Source organism: Schistocerca gregaria, chromosome 2, assembly GCF_023897955.1.
Source record: "Schistocerca gregaria isolate iqSchGreg1 chromosome 2, iqSchGreg1.2, whole genome shotgun sequence".
In the NCBI taxonomy this organism is placed as follows: domain Eukaryota; kingdom Metazoa; phylum Arthropoda; class Insecta; order Orthoptera; family Acrididae; genus Schistocerca; species Schistocerca gregaria.
This window is the reverse complement of record NC_064921.1, coordinates 434,507,904-434,524,028: the sequence shown is the minus strand read 5'-3', so window position 1 is coordinate 434,524,028 and position 16,125 is coordinate 434,507,904. Positions and strand designations below refer to the sequence as shown.

Genomic DNA, 16,125 nt, shown 5'->3' with positions numbered 1-16,125 from the left:
TTTGACGTCACTGAGGTCTAAGGTACAGGCCTAAGCACACGCCAGTTTGGCGTCAGCAATTTTGTGTTACTGTCGACCGACGTACAAAAGCCTGAGGGCCGTATTACACTGTAAACGACCTTTGATAGTGATCTTTCTCAAAGCTTTCGTTAAACCTCTTCGACCAGACTACTTCAATGGAGTTATTACAAGATCATATATTTCGTCGTAATTCTTTGGGAATGGACACCCAACAATTAATCGCCTATACAACAGCATATATTGGTAGCGGCAGTATTGCTTGAAAACGAAAAGGGATGGAAATGATGGCGTGTGAAACCGTGGATAGCGAGAAGAGAACCTCGAAGTGTTCACCAGAATTTGCTTTGTGACTACAGTGCGAGGGCAAAAACAACTAAATTTAGTTATTATGGGCGAAGAGACACTTCAGTTTGCCCTCACGAAGGTGGCCTCTCATATCCACATACATGGTACTCATTCCCGACATGCCATTTCTTACTTTCAGTTAATCGTAATCGATGTTTTTTGAAAGCCTGCAACTGATATTCACGATTTAAATAATGAAACATTACACTAGTAAGGTCTTTTTTCATGCTCAATGAACTCGTTTCGAGAATTTATTTTCATTATAGAGAGGATATATTTACGTGGTTATTTCACATGATATTTTATGAGGTGTTTTATTGCGTGTTGTTTTGCCTCTCTTGCCCTACAGTTCCCTTTTTATGGTTCACTGCAGTCGGAAAGATTTATTTTGTCAGATTTTTAGAACCATCAAAAACAATATGTATGTCAGTACTTGTATTTGAGATCATGAGAATAAATTGTCGCAAACCATTGTGAAAAAGTACGTCTGGTGCTGTATTTCATTATTTAGATAATGAATGTTATTTCTGTTTGCAATATGCTCGTAGCAGTCGAATCCCACAGTTACCATTTTACGTATTATTCCAGAAACATGTGAATCAATATGTAAATCAGCTAAAGAGGAATTTATTAAGGTTACGATAGATTATTTAGAGTACAAATAAAAACATTTATTTAGCTTATGTACGCTCTGAAAACACTCCATTTCCTTCCACATCGTTTCTTACTTTTTTGTTAATGTAAGCTTATCATCCACAGTGTCGCCAACAGCTATTCCAACCGCTTATTATGGTTTCTGCAGTTAGTGTGCTTTGTGTTATGGCGAATTTCGCATTCTTCATACTTTCCAATCATCACCCTGGTGGTAGCCATGCACCAAATATACTTCATCATTTTATAGCTTAAATGAACTAAAGGAAGCAAAGTTACATGTGTACGACGGCAAATTGGGTTAGGCCCTGGCTTTCGCTTTTATCAAAGATTCTGGCTAAAAGCTTCCCTACTACACTGTCAAAGATTTAACCAATGGGCTTTGATAAGTATTAATCGTTGCCCACGAATGCTCCATTGCTGACGTCACACAGCGTGCACTTAGGCATGTATTTATCTTAGGCCACGGACGTCACGCACAATAGCGAGGTCGGTAGCAACTCCTATAGATTTTCGTTAGTGTTTGATACAGGCCTCTCACAAGACGTCATTCACACATATCGGATATTTATAAAAACAAATCATTCTTGGAATGATTTATTATAAATTACTTTTATAACAAAAGTCACGTAAGCCGGCCACAGGTGGCCGAGCGGTTCTAGGCGCTACAGTCTGGAACCGCACGACCGCTACAGTCGCAAGTTCGAATCCTGCCTCGGGCATAGATGTGTGTGTGATGTCCTTAGGATAGTTAGGTTTAAGTAGTTCTAAGTTCTAGGGGACTGATGACCTCAGAAGTTAAGTCCCATAGTACTCAGAACCATTTAAACCATTTTAAAAGTCATGTAAGTAGTAGGGCATCACGGGTGTCAGCACATTTTGTTAGTGTCGCTTGCATACATTCAGGGGCAAGCGTACATTCAGGGGCAAACTTGATTGATTTATGACCCCTTTAACCTACTGATCTATTAATTTATTTATGATTCCCTAGGGATAATCCTGTCCTGAGAAACCCACCTCACCCTCCTCCAGCCCGCTGGGAAAGTCCCTCGCCAATACAAGCACACTTTTGGTATCTAATTAATTAAATTCCACCCCTCTGGGAAATGCCACAGATCCCTCTCTCATTCCCCATCTGGAAACTCGCAGGAAAAGGACTCAGTCTGTGCTGGAGAGGAAGGATCTCATGACGAAATTCAAATCAATGTCAATTACACTGCAAAGCATATACTATTTATTTATAAACTGTACCTGTATGTAGTTTGGAAATGCACCACAATGCAGTAGCAAAATCCTCTTCCTCTTTCCAGTACCCGTATGATGTGAAGGCTTGCTAATTTTCCCATTAAACAGCAGAATAGCTGCTCATATTGTGTTTTGTACTACCTAGTATTGCAGTAGAAAGCTCTTTTTGCCACTGGCTCTACATACTGAAATTGGTTGGCAGAGCCAAAACATGTTCCCATTTCCACAGAGAGGTCAAAAGACGTCCCTGTTGCATTAAGTCAGCTTGTCCTGTTTTTCCATGGGATGTAGAGGGTGATAGATATAGTGGCTCAGTTCCGAAAAACTGGAGCAATCACACAGACAAAGCTGCAAGAAGGGTGAGGCATGACTGAAGAATAATTACAAGATGCAGAAGGACTGTCTAAAACCACATTGGAGTTTTGCTGTATGGTGTTCTCAGCACACAGGTTTAATTATGGTGACTCGTTATGAGATGTGAGAGTGCCAGAAATATGTTTCACCAGTGGCTGTAATCATTAAAACAGATCTCTATAGGATTCAATGCAAGAGTGTGGTTAGAATTTATACCAAAAAGCGTAACACTGTAGCTCTGGAAAGCCAATGTATTCGTTATAGTATTTTGTACATTTCTTAAGACTTCAATCTAGCATTGCATTTTTTAAATGATTCCTTACATAGCATACCATCTACTGTATGTAGTCATTCTCAATCAACTCTACTCCCTCACCTATAGCCCCATGGATATAACGCTTAACCTCTATTACATAGAATACATGGTATCAAGATAGAATGTGATACAAATACTGTTTGTTAATGTGGGAATATCTAGCAGTGGCATGAGAGGGTTGGAACTATCGACTTCATACCATGTTCCTTAGCTGAATCACTTTCTGAATTGGGTGAGAATAATGATTTTATTACGAGCTTACACCACTGGCAACATGCACCTGCACTTTTGGGCTATTAATACACACCCCACTATCAGGGTCTATATTCAATGTTGCGGTATTTGCGCGGAAGACCACTTTATTTGGAACCACTATCACATGTCAATTTACAAGCAATCGGAATACATTTGTCTAGGTAACATATTTAAGTGATTAACATTGAAAGATGACACGTTAACTTAAGTGCAAGGTAAGCCAATGCAAATGTGAAATGCTGAAACATTAATAACTGGTGTAACCACGAAAATATTGAAAGCAACCATGCGAAAGTGCATGCATTGTGTCATACAGGTGCAGGGTGTCAGTTTGTGGGATTGAGTTCCAAGCTTGTTGCACTTAGTTGGTCAATATATGACAGTTAATGCTGGTTGTGGATGATAAGGCAATTGTCGTCCGATGATGTCCTGATCGAGCAGGCCAGGCAACATATTGGGAACCTGTAGAGCATATTGGGTTACAAAAGCAGTACGTGGTCAAGTTATATCCTGTTAGAAAAGACCCCTGGAATGCTCTTCATGAATGACAGCACACCAGGCCAAATCACCAGACTGACATACAAGTTTTCAGTCGGGGTATGTGGAATAGCCACGGAAGTGCTCCTGCTGCCATAAGAAATTGCACCCCACACCGTAGCTCCAGGTGTAGGTCCAGTGTGTCTAGCATGCAGACAGGTGCCAACTGCTGCTCACATTGCTGCAGCAGATGTAGTACGATGTGCCACATCCACATGCCAAACACTATGATCTTCCCTCTCACTAGTGCCACGTGGCCAACCAGAGCCCAGTCATCTTGCAACCGCACATTCTCGTGACCACCGCTGCCAACAATCGTGTACTGTGGCTACATTCCTGCCAAGCCATTGTGCAATATCACAGGAGGAACCTTCAGCTTCTCGTAGCCCTTGAAACTGAGTGACATGCTGATAACATCTTCGTCGCCTTAAAGGCATTCTTGACGAACCTCAATTCTCTACGTCCGATCTCATACGTAACTAACACTCACAACTGTTACACCATGTATTTAAAGCAAACCTGATTTGCATCATCATGTTGGCGCTACAAGCGCCACTCTTACGCGAAATTTGAATAGACATCATCTTTCAGATGAAGAAACATGCCTATCAACTTTTGTTTATGTTGCACAAGTCCCCCTTAGTATCACATTTCTTTCTGTTAGTGTATAACAACAACATTGACAGCCCCATTATGCTTCCTTGGAGAACATTGGGGCTCCTTTCAATTTTGCGAACACACTTTGTCCAGTACCATGTGCTCAGTTGTATAGACTTAAAAAAAAAAAAAAAAAAAAAAAAAAACACAACATAGATTTATTACAACATCTGAGTAGCTACTTCACATGTTGACATCGAACCATCTGATAATTAGAATAACAGTGTGTGGCAAGTATCATTAACTGGTTCTGTGTGTTACCGTAACTACGATCATGTCGGCTCCAATAACACAATGGTTGCTTCGTTACAAACTAAAGCTGTCCTCAGACCTCAACCTATAGGTTGATCTGAACACCCATAGTACTTTGGTATGAATGGTCCTACTGGAGGTGGTATGCTCTTCACTTCCTCTGACTGAATTGACTTACCCTGTCAGTTGTTCAGAGGAAGGGGGTGGGTGTTCCATGTCAACGTGAATCCCAAACAATGATATAATTTGAAATTTTTTACTTTAACAAATCGTCACCAGAAGTGAAAGAAGTGGTAAGTAACCGATAAATTCCAAGGAGCAATTTAAGATTGAACCATAGCCCCTCGGGTGCTTTGTTCTCTAAGTCACAAAGTGCTTAACATGAACGTGGAACTGGAGAAAGTTGCCACTAAAAATAACACAAGTGGTTTACATTATTCAGTTCCTGTTTACGTAACTTTTTTCCAATTTGAATGAATCGACACTTGCGGAAGATAAATAATAACAACATTAGTACGAATGATTATTAGCTTTTCACAGGTGCTTCTAACATTGACCCGTTATCTTGCACAGATAACAGCTGCGCACAATTTACGAAAGTTACTGAAGGAAGATGTAACCTTATAACTATCTCACTTAATATTCATAATTAATACACTCAGTAAAATGAGATTTGTAACGGGTCTGTAACACATTAGTTGTGTGGTTCGCAATGCCGCAGATGCTGTCATTGGGCTGCTTTGTGGGAATGGTGCTGTCGCCACAGCAGCCGGCAGAACCTGCTCTGTTCTTCACCACTTTTGGTGGCTACATCATCATCTGTGCAGTCTCCATCGTTGGCGTTGTACGGCGAGCATTAATGCCAAAAATATGTGTAAGTATTTGATGCACTGCTGGTATTTCCTGACTAAACTGGAAAGGATATTTTACAGCAGGGCCAAAATTACTCAGAATATGTTGGCACATGTAGCACAGTAACATAATCAAATATTCATTTGATGTGTGTTACATTTTCCTCCATGAGGCTTTTCAAAGTAGCCATGTTGTCACAATCTTTCTCCCAGAAGGAAATTAATACTATGTGCTGGACCCAGACTCTAACCTGGAAACTCGAGTTTAAGAAGTAATACCCATATCGCCTGAGGTATCCAGGCACAACTCATGCTCCGTTTTTATAGCAATGATTTTCTATCAGTCCCTCTATGTCACTTTCCAAACTTCAGGGAAGTTCTCCTTCGTGAGTGGGTGAAGACACCTTTTCTTTCACTTGGATTTCCTGAATAACTTTTTCATCTTTAAAAACTGGTCAACTGCTAAAGGAAGCAGCATGGTTGCCCTTATACTTGATGCAACGAGAGGATGGTGGTGGACCATCATCCTCATAGGCATCCCTGCCACAGTTAGCGCATTTGGCATACTGGAACACGACTGGCTGGTACGATTAAACCTCTGACACCGATAGTAATGCGTTGGGTTGGGGATGTAAGGGCGAACTGAAATGATCTCATATGCCGCTTTAATGTTTGATGGAAGTTGCATTCTGTCAAACATCAAGAAGAGACTGTGAGTCAGTACCAATTCCTTTTCAAACCTTTTTATTACTCGATGTACAGCTGTTACTCCCTGATCAGACAGCTAATTTTGAATGTCTTCATTGGAAATCCGTCAAGTGATCTTGTATAAACCATACCGCGTGACGAGTTTTAAGTACGGTGCACTTCCACCTGACCAGGGAAGATGCGTAACTGTAGTTTGAAGCAATTTTTGTGCCTGGAGGGCACTATCTGTTTCTAACAACAAGGTGCCATTTCGTAACCAGGAACAAGACTTTACAGGTCCTCCCATAGCCACCCAACATAATGATTAGGAAGTACAAATAATAAAAAATACTCTTAGCACCTAAATGAAAAATGGCTAAGCAGGCATGGCTGAGGACAAATGTAATGATGTAGAGGCTTATCTCACTAGGGGTCAGATAGATACAGCCTACAGGAAAATTAAAGAGACCTTTGGAGGTAAGAGAACCACTTGTATGAACATCAAGAGCTCAGATGGAAATCCAGTTCTAAGCAAAGAAGGGAAAGCAGAAAGGTGGGAGGAGTATATAGAGGGTCTATACAAGGGCAATGCACTTGAGGACAATAATATGGAAATGGAAGAGGATGTAGATGAGGATGAAATGGGAGATATGATACTGCGTGAAGAATTTGACAGAGCACTAAAAGACCTGAGTCGAAACAAGGCCCCAGTAGTAGACAATATTCCATTAGAACTACTGACAGCCTTGGGAGAGCCAGTCCTGACAAAACTCTACCATCTGGTGAGCAAGATATATGAGACAGGCGAAATACCCTCAGACTTCAAGAAGAATATAATAATTCCAATCCCAAAGAAAGCAGGTGTTGACAGATGTGAAAATTACCGAACTATCAGTTTAATAAGACACGGCTGCAAAGTACTAGCACGAATTCTTTACAGACAAATGGAGAAACTAGTAGAAGCCGACCTCGGGGAAGATCAGTTCGGATTCCGTAGAAATATTGGAACATGTGAGGCAATACTCACCCTACGACTTATGTTAGAAGCTATATTAAGGAAAGGCAAACCTATGTTTCTAGCATTTATAGACTTAGAGAAAGCTTTTGACAATGTTGACTAGAATACTCTCTTTCAAATTCTGAAGGTGGCTGGGGTAAAATACAGGGAGCGAAAGGCTATTTACGATTTGTACAGAAAGCAGATGGCAGTTATAAGGGTTGAGGGACACGAAAGGGAAGCAGCGGTTGGGAAGGGAGTGAGACAGGGTTGTAGCCTCTCCCCAATGTTATTCAGTATATATATTGAGCAAGCAGTGAAGGAAACAAAAGAAAAATTCGGAATAGGTATTAAAATCCATGGAGAAGAAATAAAAACTTTGAGGTTTGCTGATGACATTGTAATTCTGTCAGAGACAGCAAAGGACTTGGAAGAGCAGTTCAAAGGAATGGATAGTGTCTTGAAAGGAGGATATAAAATGATCAACAAAAGCAAAATGAGGATAATGGAATGAAGTCGAATTAAGTCGGTTGATGCTGATGGTATTAGATTAGGAAATGAGACACTTAAAGTAGTAAAGGAGTTTTGCTATTTGGGGAGCAAAATAACTGATGATGGTCGAAGTAGAGAGGATATAAAATGTAGACTGGCAATGGCAAGGAAAGCGTTTCTGAAGAAGAGAAATTTGTTAATATCGAGTATAGATTTAAGTGTCAGGAAGTCATTTGTGTGGCGTGCAGCCATGTATGGAAGTGAAACATGGACAATAAACCGTTTGGACAAGAAGAGAGTAGAAGATATGAAATGTGGTGCTACAGAAGAATGCTGTAGATTAGATGGGTAGATCACATAACTAATGAGGAGGTATTGAATAGGACTGGGGAGAAGAGGAGTTTGTGGCACAACTTGACTGGAAGAAGGAATCGGTTGGTAGGACATGTTCTGAGGCATCAATTTACTATTGCAGGGCAGCATGGTGGGTAAAAATCGTAGAGGGAGACCAAGAGATCAATACACTAAGCAGATTCAGAAGGATGTAGGTTGCAGTAGTTACTGGGAGATGAAGAAGCTTGCACAGGATAGAGTAGCATGGAGAGCTGCATCAAACCAGTCTCAGGACTGAAGACAACCACAACAACAACAACAACAACAACAACAACAACAACACTTGAATAAGATGACTGGGTCGTTCTTCCACATATTGTGCACAAAATGGAAATACCAGCTTAGCAGAATAACAAGAAACACACCACTGACTATAAAAAAGTCTTCACTTGATACAGATGCTGCATTCGCTAAGGGTGTCCCAAAGGAAAATACAAATACAAATTTACTAGCAAAAATTTGGACTGTTTTACAAAGAATCCAATGAAATTATTTTGTGCTGATTTGGTACTGTGGATGAAACTGAAAGTCCACCATGCCCTGCTACAAACTATACTGTGCAAGTCTGGGTGCATGCAACAGGAAAGCTATGGGATCTTACGTGTGAATTACTCTAACATATAAAGAAGTTTGTGCAAGGAAAAAGTTTCCATCACAATGAAGTGGTTAAGGCAATTGTCGATGGGTGCTTTACAGATCTTCCTGAATCTTACATCATGGATGGAATTCAATCATTTGAAATACTTCAGACAAAATTAATTGACCAAAAAGGGGAAAATAGAAAATAATTTTTCACCTTTATTGCCAGATGCAGAAATTTTCTATTTTATGACTAAAATTCTCATCAACAAGAGGATAAAGTGTAACACCATGGTGAATTGTTAGGAATGGCCCTGTTGGAAGTGGCGTGCCCTTATCTTTCTGTGAATCACCTCATTGTCGACATGACATTAAACCCTGATCTTCCTTCCTTGTCTTGCTTTGACTTCTGAATGGGCATATTAGTCAGTTATAGCAGGACCAACAGTTTCACATTAACTTCAAACCACATTGCGAACGGCCATTTTTCCCTTATACAAATTGTTGGCAGAGATGAAAGAAATAATAAGTAACTCCAAAAAAATCCAAGGATGAACTGAGAATTCAACCTTCTGTACCTACTGATCCATCTGAAATCTTACCCATTTACACATCTTTGCAGTGCTTTCACACATAACAGTGTATACATGGGGTGAACAAAAATATGGAAACACCACAAACACAATGCATTACAATGCTTAATACAGTGTAGAAAAACCATTGATATTCTAAGCAGCTTCAAGTTCTCAGAATGGACAAATACAGGTGTCTTGTGGTTTTCAGGGAATCTTATACCATTTTTCTTGAAAAATAGTGGCAAGCTCAGGCGATGATGATGGAGGTGGATAACAATCCCAATACTATCAAGCCTTTGTGGCCTACTTTGGAGAGAAAGATGTGTGATCTGGTGATTGTGGTTGTCAGGGGAGATGTAACAATTCATCCTCATGATCACAAAACCAGTCCTGGACAATATGAGGCATGTAAACAGGGCTTTTGGTTTGGGACACAGCATCAGCATTGGGGAACAAATGTTGTACCACTGGATAATCATGATCAGCCAAAACCGTCACACTGTACTTGGCAGTAATGCTACCTTGTAGTCACCATGGGGACCTTGGAATGCCACGATATGGCTGTCTATATCATTACCAAAATCATCATTATGTTTCACTCTTGGCAGCAAGCAATCTGCATTGTAGGCTTGGGATTGTATATGCCCGACAAACTCAGCCTGCAGTTGTGGACAGCATGAAACAAGACTCAGCTCTGCAAAAAACTTTCTTCCATAGTTCCATAATACAGGTTTTATGGCATTGGCTACATGGTTTTTTGTTACGGCCATTTCCATCACTGATATGTGGTTTTGGAATTCCAGTTCGCCCTGCAATTCCCAGTTAATGAAGCTCCCTTTATGTCGGTTTGGTGCTGACAGGGTTCGTGAGTGCAGCAGTCAGTTATGCAGTGACTTTTGCAGCTATCATTCTCTTATTTGTCGTCTTGATTCCCTCCAACAACAGCCATCATGGCCACTCAGCACACAATTTTGTCAGCATTGTGAATTAGTAAATGATGTTTCTCCACTTTCCCTGTCTGTGGTATAACTCTCTGATATACAGTACCTAACGAAACACCAAACACTTTGGCTACATTGTTACAGAAGCACCCACCATATGAGCACCAACAATTTGCCCACATTATGGACTTTATCAGTTCTGTACACCCTGTATGACAATAAAATCTTCAGAAGTATACGTATGAGTGCTAAGTACCACAGTCAAAATGGGAATGGTTCCTGCTCTTACTGCCAAGATTCCCTCATTACGTTTGACCAGGAGTGAGTAAGGTATCTCTTGGTTGACATTTGACTAATAATTTGTCCACTTAATATGAGTCAGTTTATAACTTGTTGCGGTTTCCCTGACAAAAAATTCAGTTACTCTGTGGCTGTGGGCGCATTGTGAAATTCACTCACAGCCACAGAGAACACTCTTCTGACCACAACTGACACTTGCAACATCTTGAGGGCATTGCTAGTGCTGTTTGCGATCAAATACAATGACGTCACCTGCAGGCTTGGCTAGCCTCTGCATTTACTTTTAAGCAAGCATTTATCATTACATTTCCATCCTCAAAAGATCAATGACTGGACTAAAGTACTCGATATCAAACAAAATTTATAATCATCTCCAGTTCTTGAATTTCCATTCAATTAATTTTAAAAGATTGCGTGCATCTACTCATCCTCCTACTGATGTATCAACCCATACCGCAGCAGTCACTTCACCACATGCAGTAAGACTGCACACTGTGCAGCAGTATCGTCACGCAAGTCTCACTCATTGGTTGCCACGTCTCCTAATTAATGTCCACTGTCTGTTCTACACCCCACCAAATGTTTTACCAGCACAATAGTTTATTGCACTGAAGACTCTGCAGAATGGAAACAATCAACTCACCCCCTTTTCCTTGGGGCATATGTTTTCTTAAGTTTTTATAACAGGCAATAATTCATTTCTCAACTGATAGTATTCCTTTCTTTGTTATGCCTTAGTGCAAAAAATTGTGTATATTACTATAGATATACTAGCCACTGTTGCAGTGCACATGACAGAAATGAAATAATTAGACAACCATGAGGATTCTGGATTCCCAGTTATTTGTCAGGGAAACTAAAACAAATTTTAAACTGACTCATATTAAGTGGACAAATTATTAGTCAACGTAAACCAAGAGATGCCTTAGGACAGAAGTAATGAGGGAATCTTGACAGTAAGAGGTGGAACCATTCCCATTTTGACTGTGATATTTGGCACTCATACGTATACTTCTGAAGATTTTATTCTCATACAGGGCGTACAGAACTGATAAAGCCCGTAATACTTCTTGTCAAGTGCATCTGCTACATAACATGACACACTACAAGAACACAATTTGGTCCTCCTGTGTTAAGACAGTATATGAGACAATTTAAAATGGGCTTAACAATGACAAAAAGTCATTCGAGCACAGCGGTATCTCATATCCAGGTTTTAAAGAAACCACGTATATCCACTTTCACCTAATAACACATCAGCAAGGCTAGTTCTCGACAGTATCACTTTAGACAGCATTTGGGCCCACAAAATTCAAACAAGCAGTTTTTCCAACAGAAAGAAACAACTTGTCCAACTTGTCTTTACCCCAAATGACTGAGTATCCCACTCAACCCTGCAAAGTGATGGATCTGTATAGGTTCACATGACCTTAAACCAAAATTACTATGTTGTGCTCTCCGAGTTGCATTCCAGTTTACTGACAGATTCATGAATGTCTGGAAGCAACATGCTGCAGTTCTCATGATGTCACAGAAGGAAATCAGTATGTTGATGACGACTTAATATTTGTGACAGGAATCTCAGTTGTTAAAAGAACCTTTGTGTAGCCTGTGTTTGTGACATAGTAACTGCATATGATACAAAATATAGGTGTCCATTGTACAATCTGCTTTTCACATTCTTGTACACGTTATTTAAAGTCAGAGTTGGCTACTTCTCATTATACTCAATTTCCTTCTTCGTGTTTACGTCTTCATTAAAATGTAATTGAGTGTACACATATAATTTCATTTTTTTTTTATGAACAGCATGAATAGCACAATACGACACAACTATACTATGATAGCATACGCGTAACTAGTGAAATTTGTTGCAGGATGTATCATTCTCTCTGGTGGGAGTGGTCCTGAACTGGGCATCTGGTGGAATTCTGATAGCTGAAAATAGGGTTGATGATCACCTGCAAGTAACAATGGCATGTGGTGCTACTGCAGTGATTAACTCCTTTGTTTTCCTTGCTGATGCTATTATTGTCTATAAGGACATTGCACCTTACCCGCAGTACTAACAATCTAGTTATTTCATAAGAATGTACACTGATTATTGTGTGTGTGACAATATTTTCATACAACTTTTTTTAGTTGTGATATCTCAACAATTTTATTCTTGTTTCATCACATCTTATAATGTTTTTTAATAAAATAAAATAATATGACAATGCAGATTTATTCAGAATAAATTTATCTTTCTTTCCAATGTAAAATACATTCCACTTAACAACATTTGTGGTTGAGACACACACTACAGAAATCAGCAACAATACTGTGTTCACACTTAAATAATAAATCAAGAATTCTTTATTTTAAAATTGCATTATAGAATGAAGACATGTTTTAGCCAATGGAACACTTTTTTCATGAGAACCGAAGTGTATATCTAAATCAGTCATTATAACACAAGATGATGATAAATGCACCAACTCACACTACACTCAAAATGACTGAAGATACATTCTTGATGAGCAACAACAATTACTTTTTGATAACCATGTTCAATCTTCATTCTTTATTTAAGTCTCAGAAAAGAAGATTTATAGCATCAGATATTACATGTTAAAGAAACTTTTATTCAGAATAATAGTGATTAGAATGCTACAAAGGAATAAAATATAAAACATGTTAAGTTTTAATCAAATAACGACTACAATATCAAAAGAACAGCTTATTTTTTAAAAATCTGTTTAGTTGCCACACTTAAACTCAGATCAAATGCCATTAAAATGAAGCCCTATATGTTACAAACACTAAACTCTATATTTCACTTTTCTGCACTGCATGAGAGCCATCTTAATTCACAATGGTATGGAATCAAAAATTGTCTGGGATCATTACAATTCCTCAGAACATGATAATTCATTCTTCACTAACAAGGAAAATAATTTATGATTGTGTGAAAATTCTTAGTAGGTTTATCACAGAGAAGCATTGTGAAATAAGCTCTCTAAATGTATGTCTTTACCAATTCTGAAAAGTGTAAAAATGGAGACACCCCACTACAAAAAATCCAGAAACATATGTTTTACTCAAAAGTACAAATATTTAATCATAAATAACTACTTTCCTTTTTTAAGTTGTTACTTAAGATACCATGCACAATAAATATGAGCTAAAGCACTTCTCTAAATTATTTACTAACAAAGAGAAATTACAAGGATTTCTTAAACTACAAATTAAATCTTACTGAACATAATAATAAACAGATTAATGTGACTGAATAACAATTCTTTCACAACAATTCTTTGTCTGTCATTGGGCATATATACTTAGTATAAGAAATAACTGGTACTACTGGAATGCATGATAGTGTATGCAATGATTAATTCAGTTCACTAGTTTGTAATCAACAGGAAACTAAAGTTCAGGATCTTCTTATATGATTATTTTCGGTACAAGAGTGGTGATAATGGATTTTAAAATGATAAAAAGAAGGGTCAAGAAACTTCTCACAATGTTTTTCAGCACGTATCACTCATTTATCACCGTCTTCTGCTGTTTATCATCATTCAATTATCAGGTCATTAAGATGATCAGAACTTTTGACAGAGCCTTAACCATCTTCTTCAGTGTTAATATGTAAGACTTCTCTTATTCTTATGATGCACTAATTTTTAGTTATTCATGCCTCACAACAATAAAAACCCAACTACCAACAAATGATAATAAAACGCTAAAACTTTCCAAGGTTAATATTATTTTCTAATGGTGAACTCACATGACTGCCGTCACCCTCTACATGAGCACACTAACTGATTCAACCACTGACTGACATTTATAGAGCAAACAAAGTCATGGAGGATAAAACAATGCCCAACATTTATGCCTACAAAGTACCCATAACTACAGGAAAACTAATAAAACTGTACATTTGTTTTGTCAGAGATTGCACTACTTTGCATCTTACTACAAGGAAATGCATAACGCTTCAAGCAGATGTGATTACTGAACAAAATACTGCAATCAATTAAACTATTTTGATTCCAGGTCCTGCAGAGTTTCAGTTACATGTATACTGAAGAACTAATAATGTAATGATCTCTTGCAGATCACATATATCTCATTAAAAGCATACAGTGCTATTATACACTGCTGAGCTTTGCTACCTGACAAAAGGTACATACAACCATTTGCACATACTTTACCTACACACACACACACACACACACACACACACACACACACACATTCTTTCATCATCCGGACTATGTGAAGAGAATTTCCCAGCAGAAAAATACTGTGAAAAACTATACTCATGATGTTGAGAGGTCTGATTAATGTTTTACTTCAATATTTTCACAATTTTTGAATTCGTATCATACTATAAGAAGTCAAATTCTTGTAATCATTTGTCACATTTTTGCAAAAAAATTATTGTGCAACATTCTTCATTGATTCCATAGTGAAACATTAAAACCTGTACATGTACAACTTGTAGTTCCGTAGTGAGTACAAAACAAAAATCAACTACCTTCTAATTACAGTACACACACAGAACAAATGGACATTCATTGAACACAATACACACAAAAAAAAAAACATGCAAACAAGACTGTTCACATAAACAGCTACCTGAATGAGAATCAGGGCCGATAGTTATTTGACTAGACAGCTGAAATGAGGTAAATTTAGTAATAGAAGAAACAGAATGGATAACAGTGACAGAGAAACATTGTTTCAATAGGCCTACAATGCTTTACGCAGAATGGGTATGCAAAGTATTACTGTGACTGCTGAGGAAGCATCAAAACAAAACAAGGCATTGGAATGTTTGTTAAGGGTGTAAACGCCACTAAAGAAGAAGAAGAAGAAGACTTGTGATCCGATGTGTCTGAACTGAAGGAACTGCTTCCACCATTGCCAGTGTGATGCCAAGGTTCCAAAGCATGTGCTGACAAACTGGTTCCTTGGCCCCGTACAGGCCTCGCAGCAATCATGGTTGGCTGAAATGGCAGCTGCGTCACTTCAGCAACACCAGGATGGAAGACAGCTGAGTTTCCAACAGTTGCATGCTGTTAAAATGTTTCTAGGTAAACATCTAGCACAAAAGACATACAGGTAGATCCCATTATATTGTTGCAGAAAAAGCTGAGTAGCGCAGTCGCTGCACGGAGGGTTGTGAGTTCGAAACTCACCTCAACTGAAAAATTTTGATTTCTGTATTCGGTCTGAGTACATTCTAGAAGTATCCACAAATGGCAAGAAGCATTGTACTGGAATGTTCTGTAGCTGTATATATATCAAATGTGTTCTGGCCAGACGCAGTTCGCTCTGCACTCTTGTATGTGCAAGTGCTGAATAAACCTTCGTTAAGTGAAGTTAATGTTTGTCATTCATCTAGTTACACCTTCCTCTACGTGACAATATGTAGATTTGCTATCCACATTTTCTCATATACACGATTTTATTTTTAAGTCCAGTGCTAGCACCTGTCAATGGGTAAGCAGAAGCAGTAATGTATTACTACAGCTCAACAAATTTTCTGTTGTGGTTGTCGATACATGAATCATCAGTTCAGATCAGCAGAGCTGTGAATTTGGACTGGAGAGGGTCTGTATTTCAAATGTTGTGTACAAGGAACGAATGTGTGATTGTTGAGGGAAAGGAGTATGTACCAAGACAG

At 38.7% G+C, this 16,125-nt stretch overlaps 2 protein-coding genes across 3 annotated transcripts in view; one reads left to right on the top strand and one right to left on the bottom strand.

Moving 5' to 3' along the window:
* The window catches only part of LOC126324985 (uncharacterized), a 55,489-nt gene extending 40,278 nt beyond the window's left edge, over positions 1-15,211 (top strand). Inside the window, exons 2-3 of one of the 2 annotated variants that reach the window (XM_049995138.1) lie at positions 5,355-5,507; positions 12,326-15,211. In XM_049995138.1, the coding sequence (XP_049851095.1) occupies positions 5,355-5,507; positions 12,326-12,517 (345 nt within the window). In that variant the 3' untranslated portion in view covers positions 12,518-15,211. The remainder of the gene's footprint in view (positions 1-5,354; positions 5,508-12,325) is intronic. The other variant, XM_049995134.1, reaches the window with a different exon arrangement.
* The window catches only part of LOC126324953 (adenylosuccinate lyase), a 722,118-nt gene that overhangs the window by 684,346 nt on the left and 21,647 nt on the right, over positions 1-16,125 (bottom strand). The gene's annotated exons all lie outside the window — the stretch shown is intronic.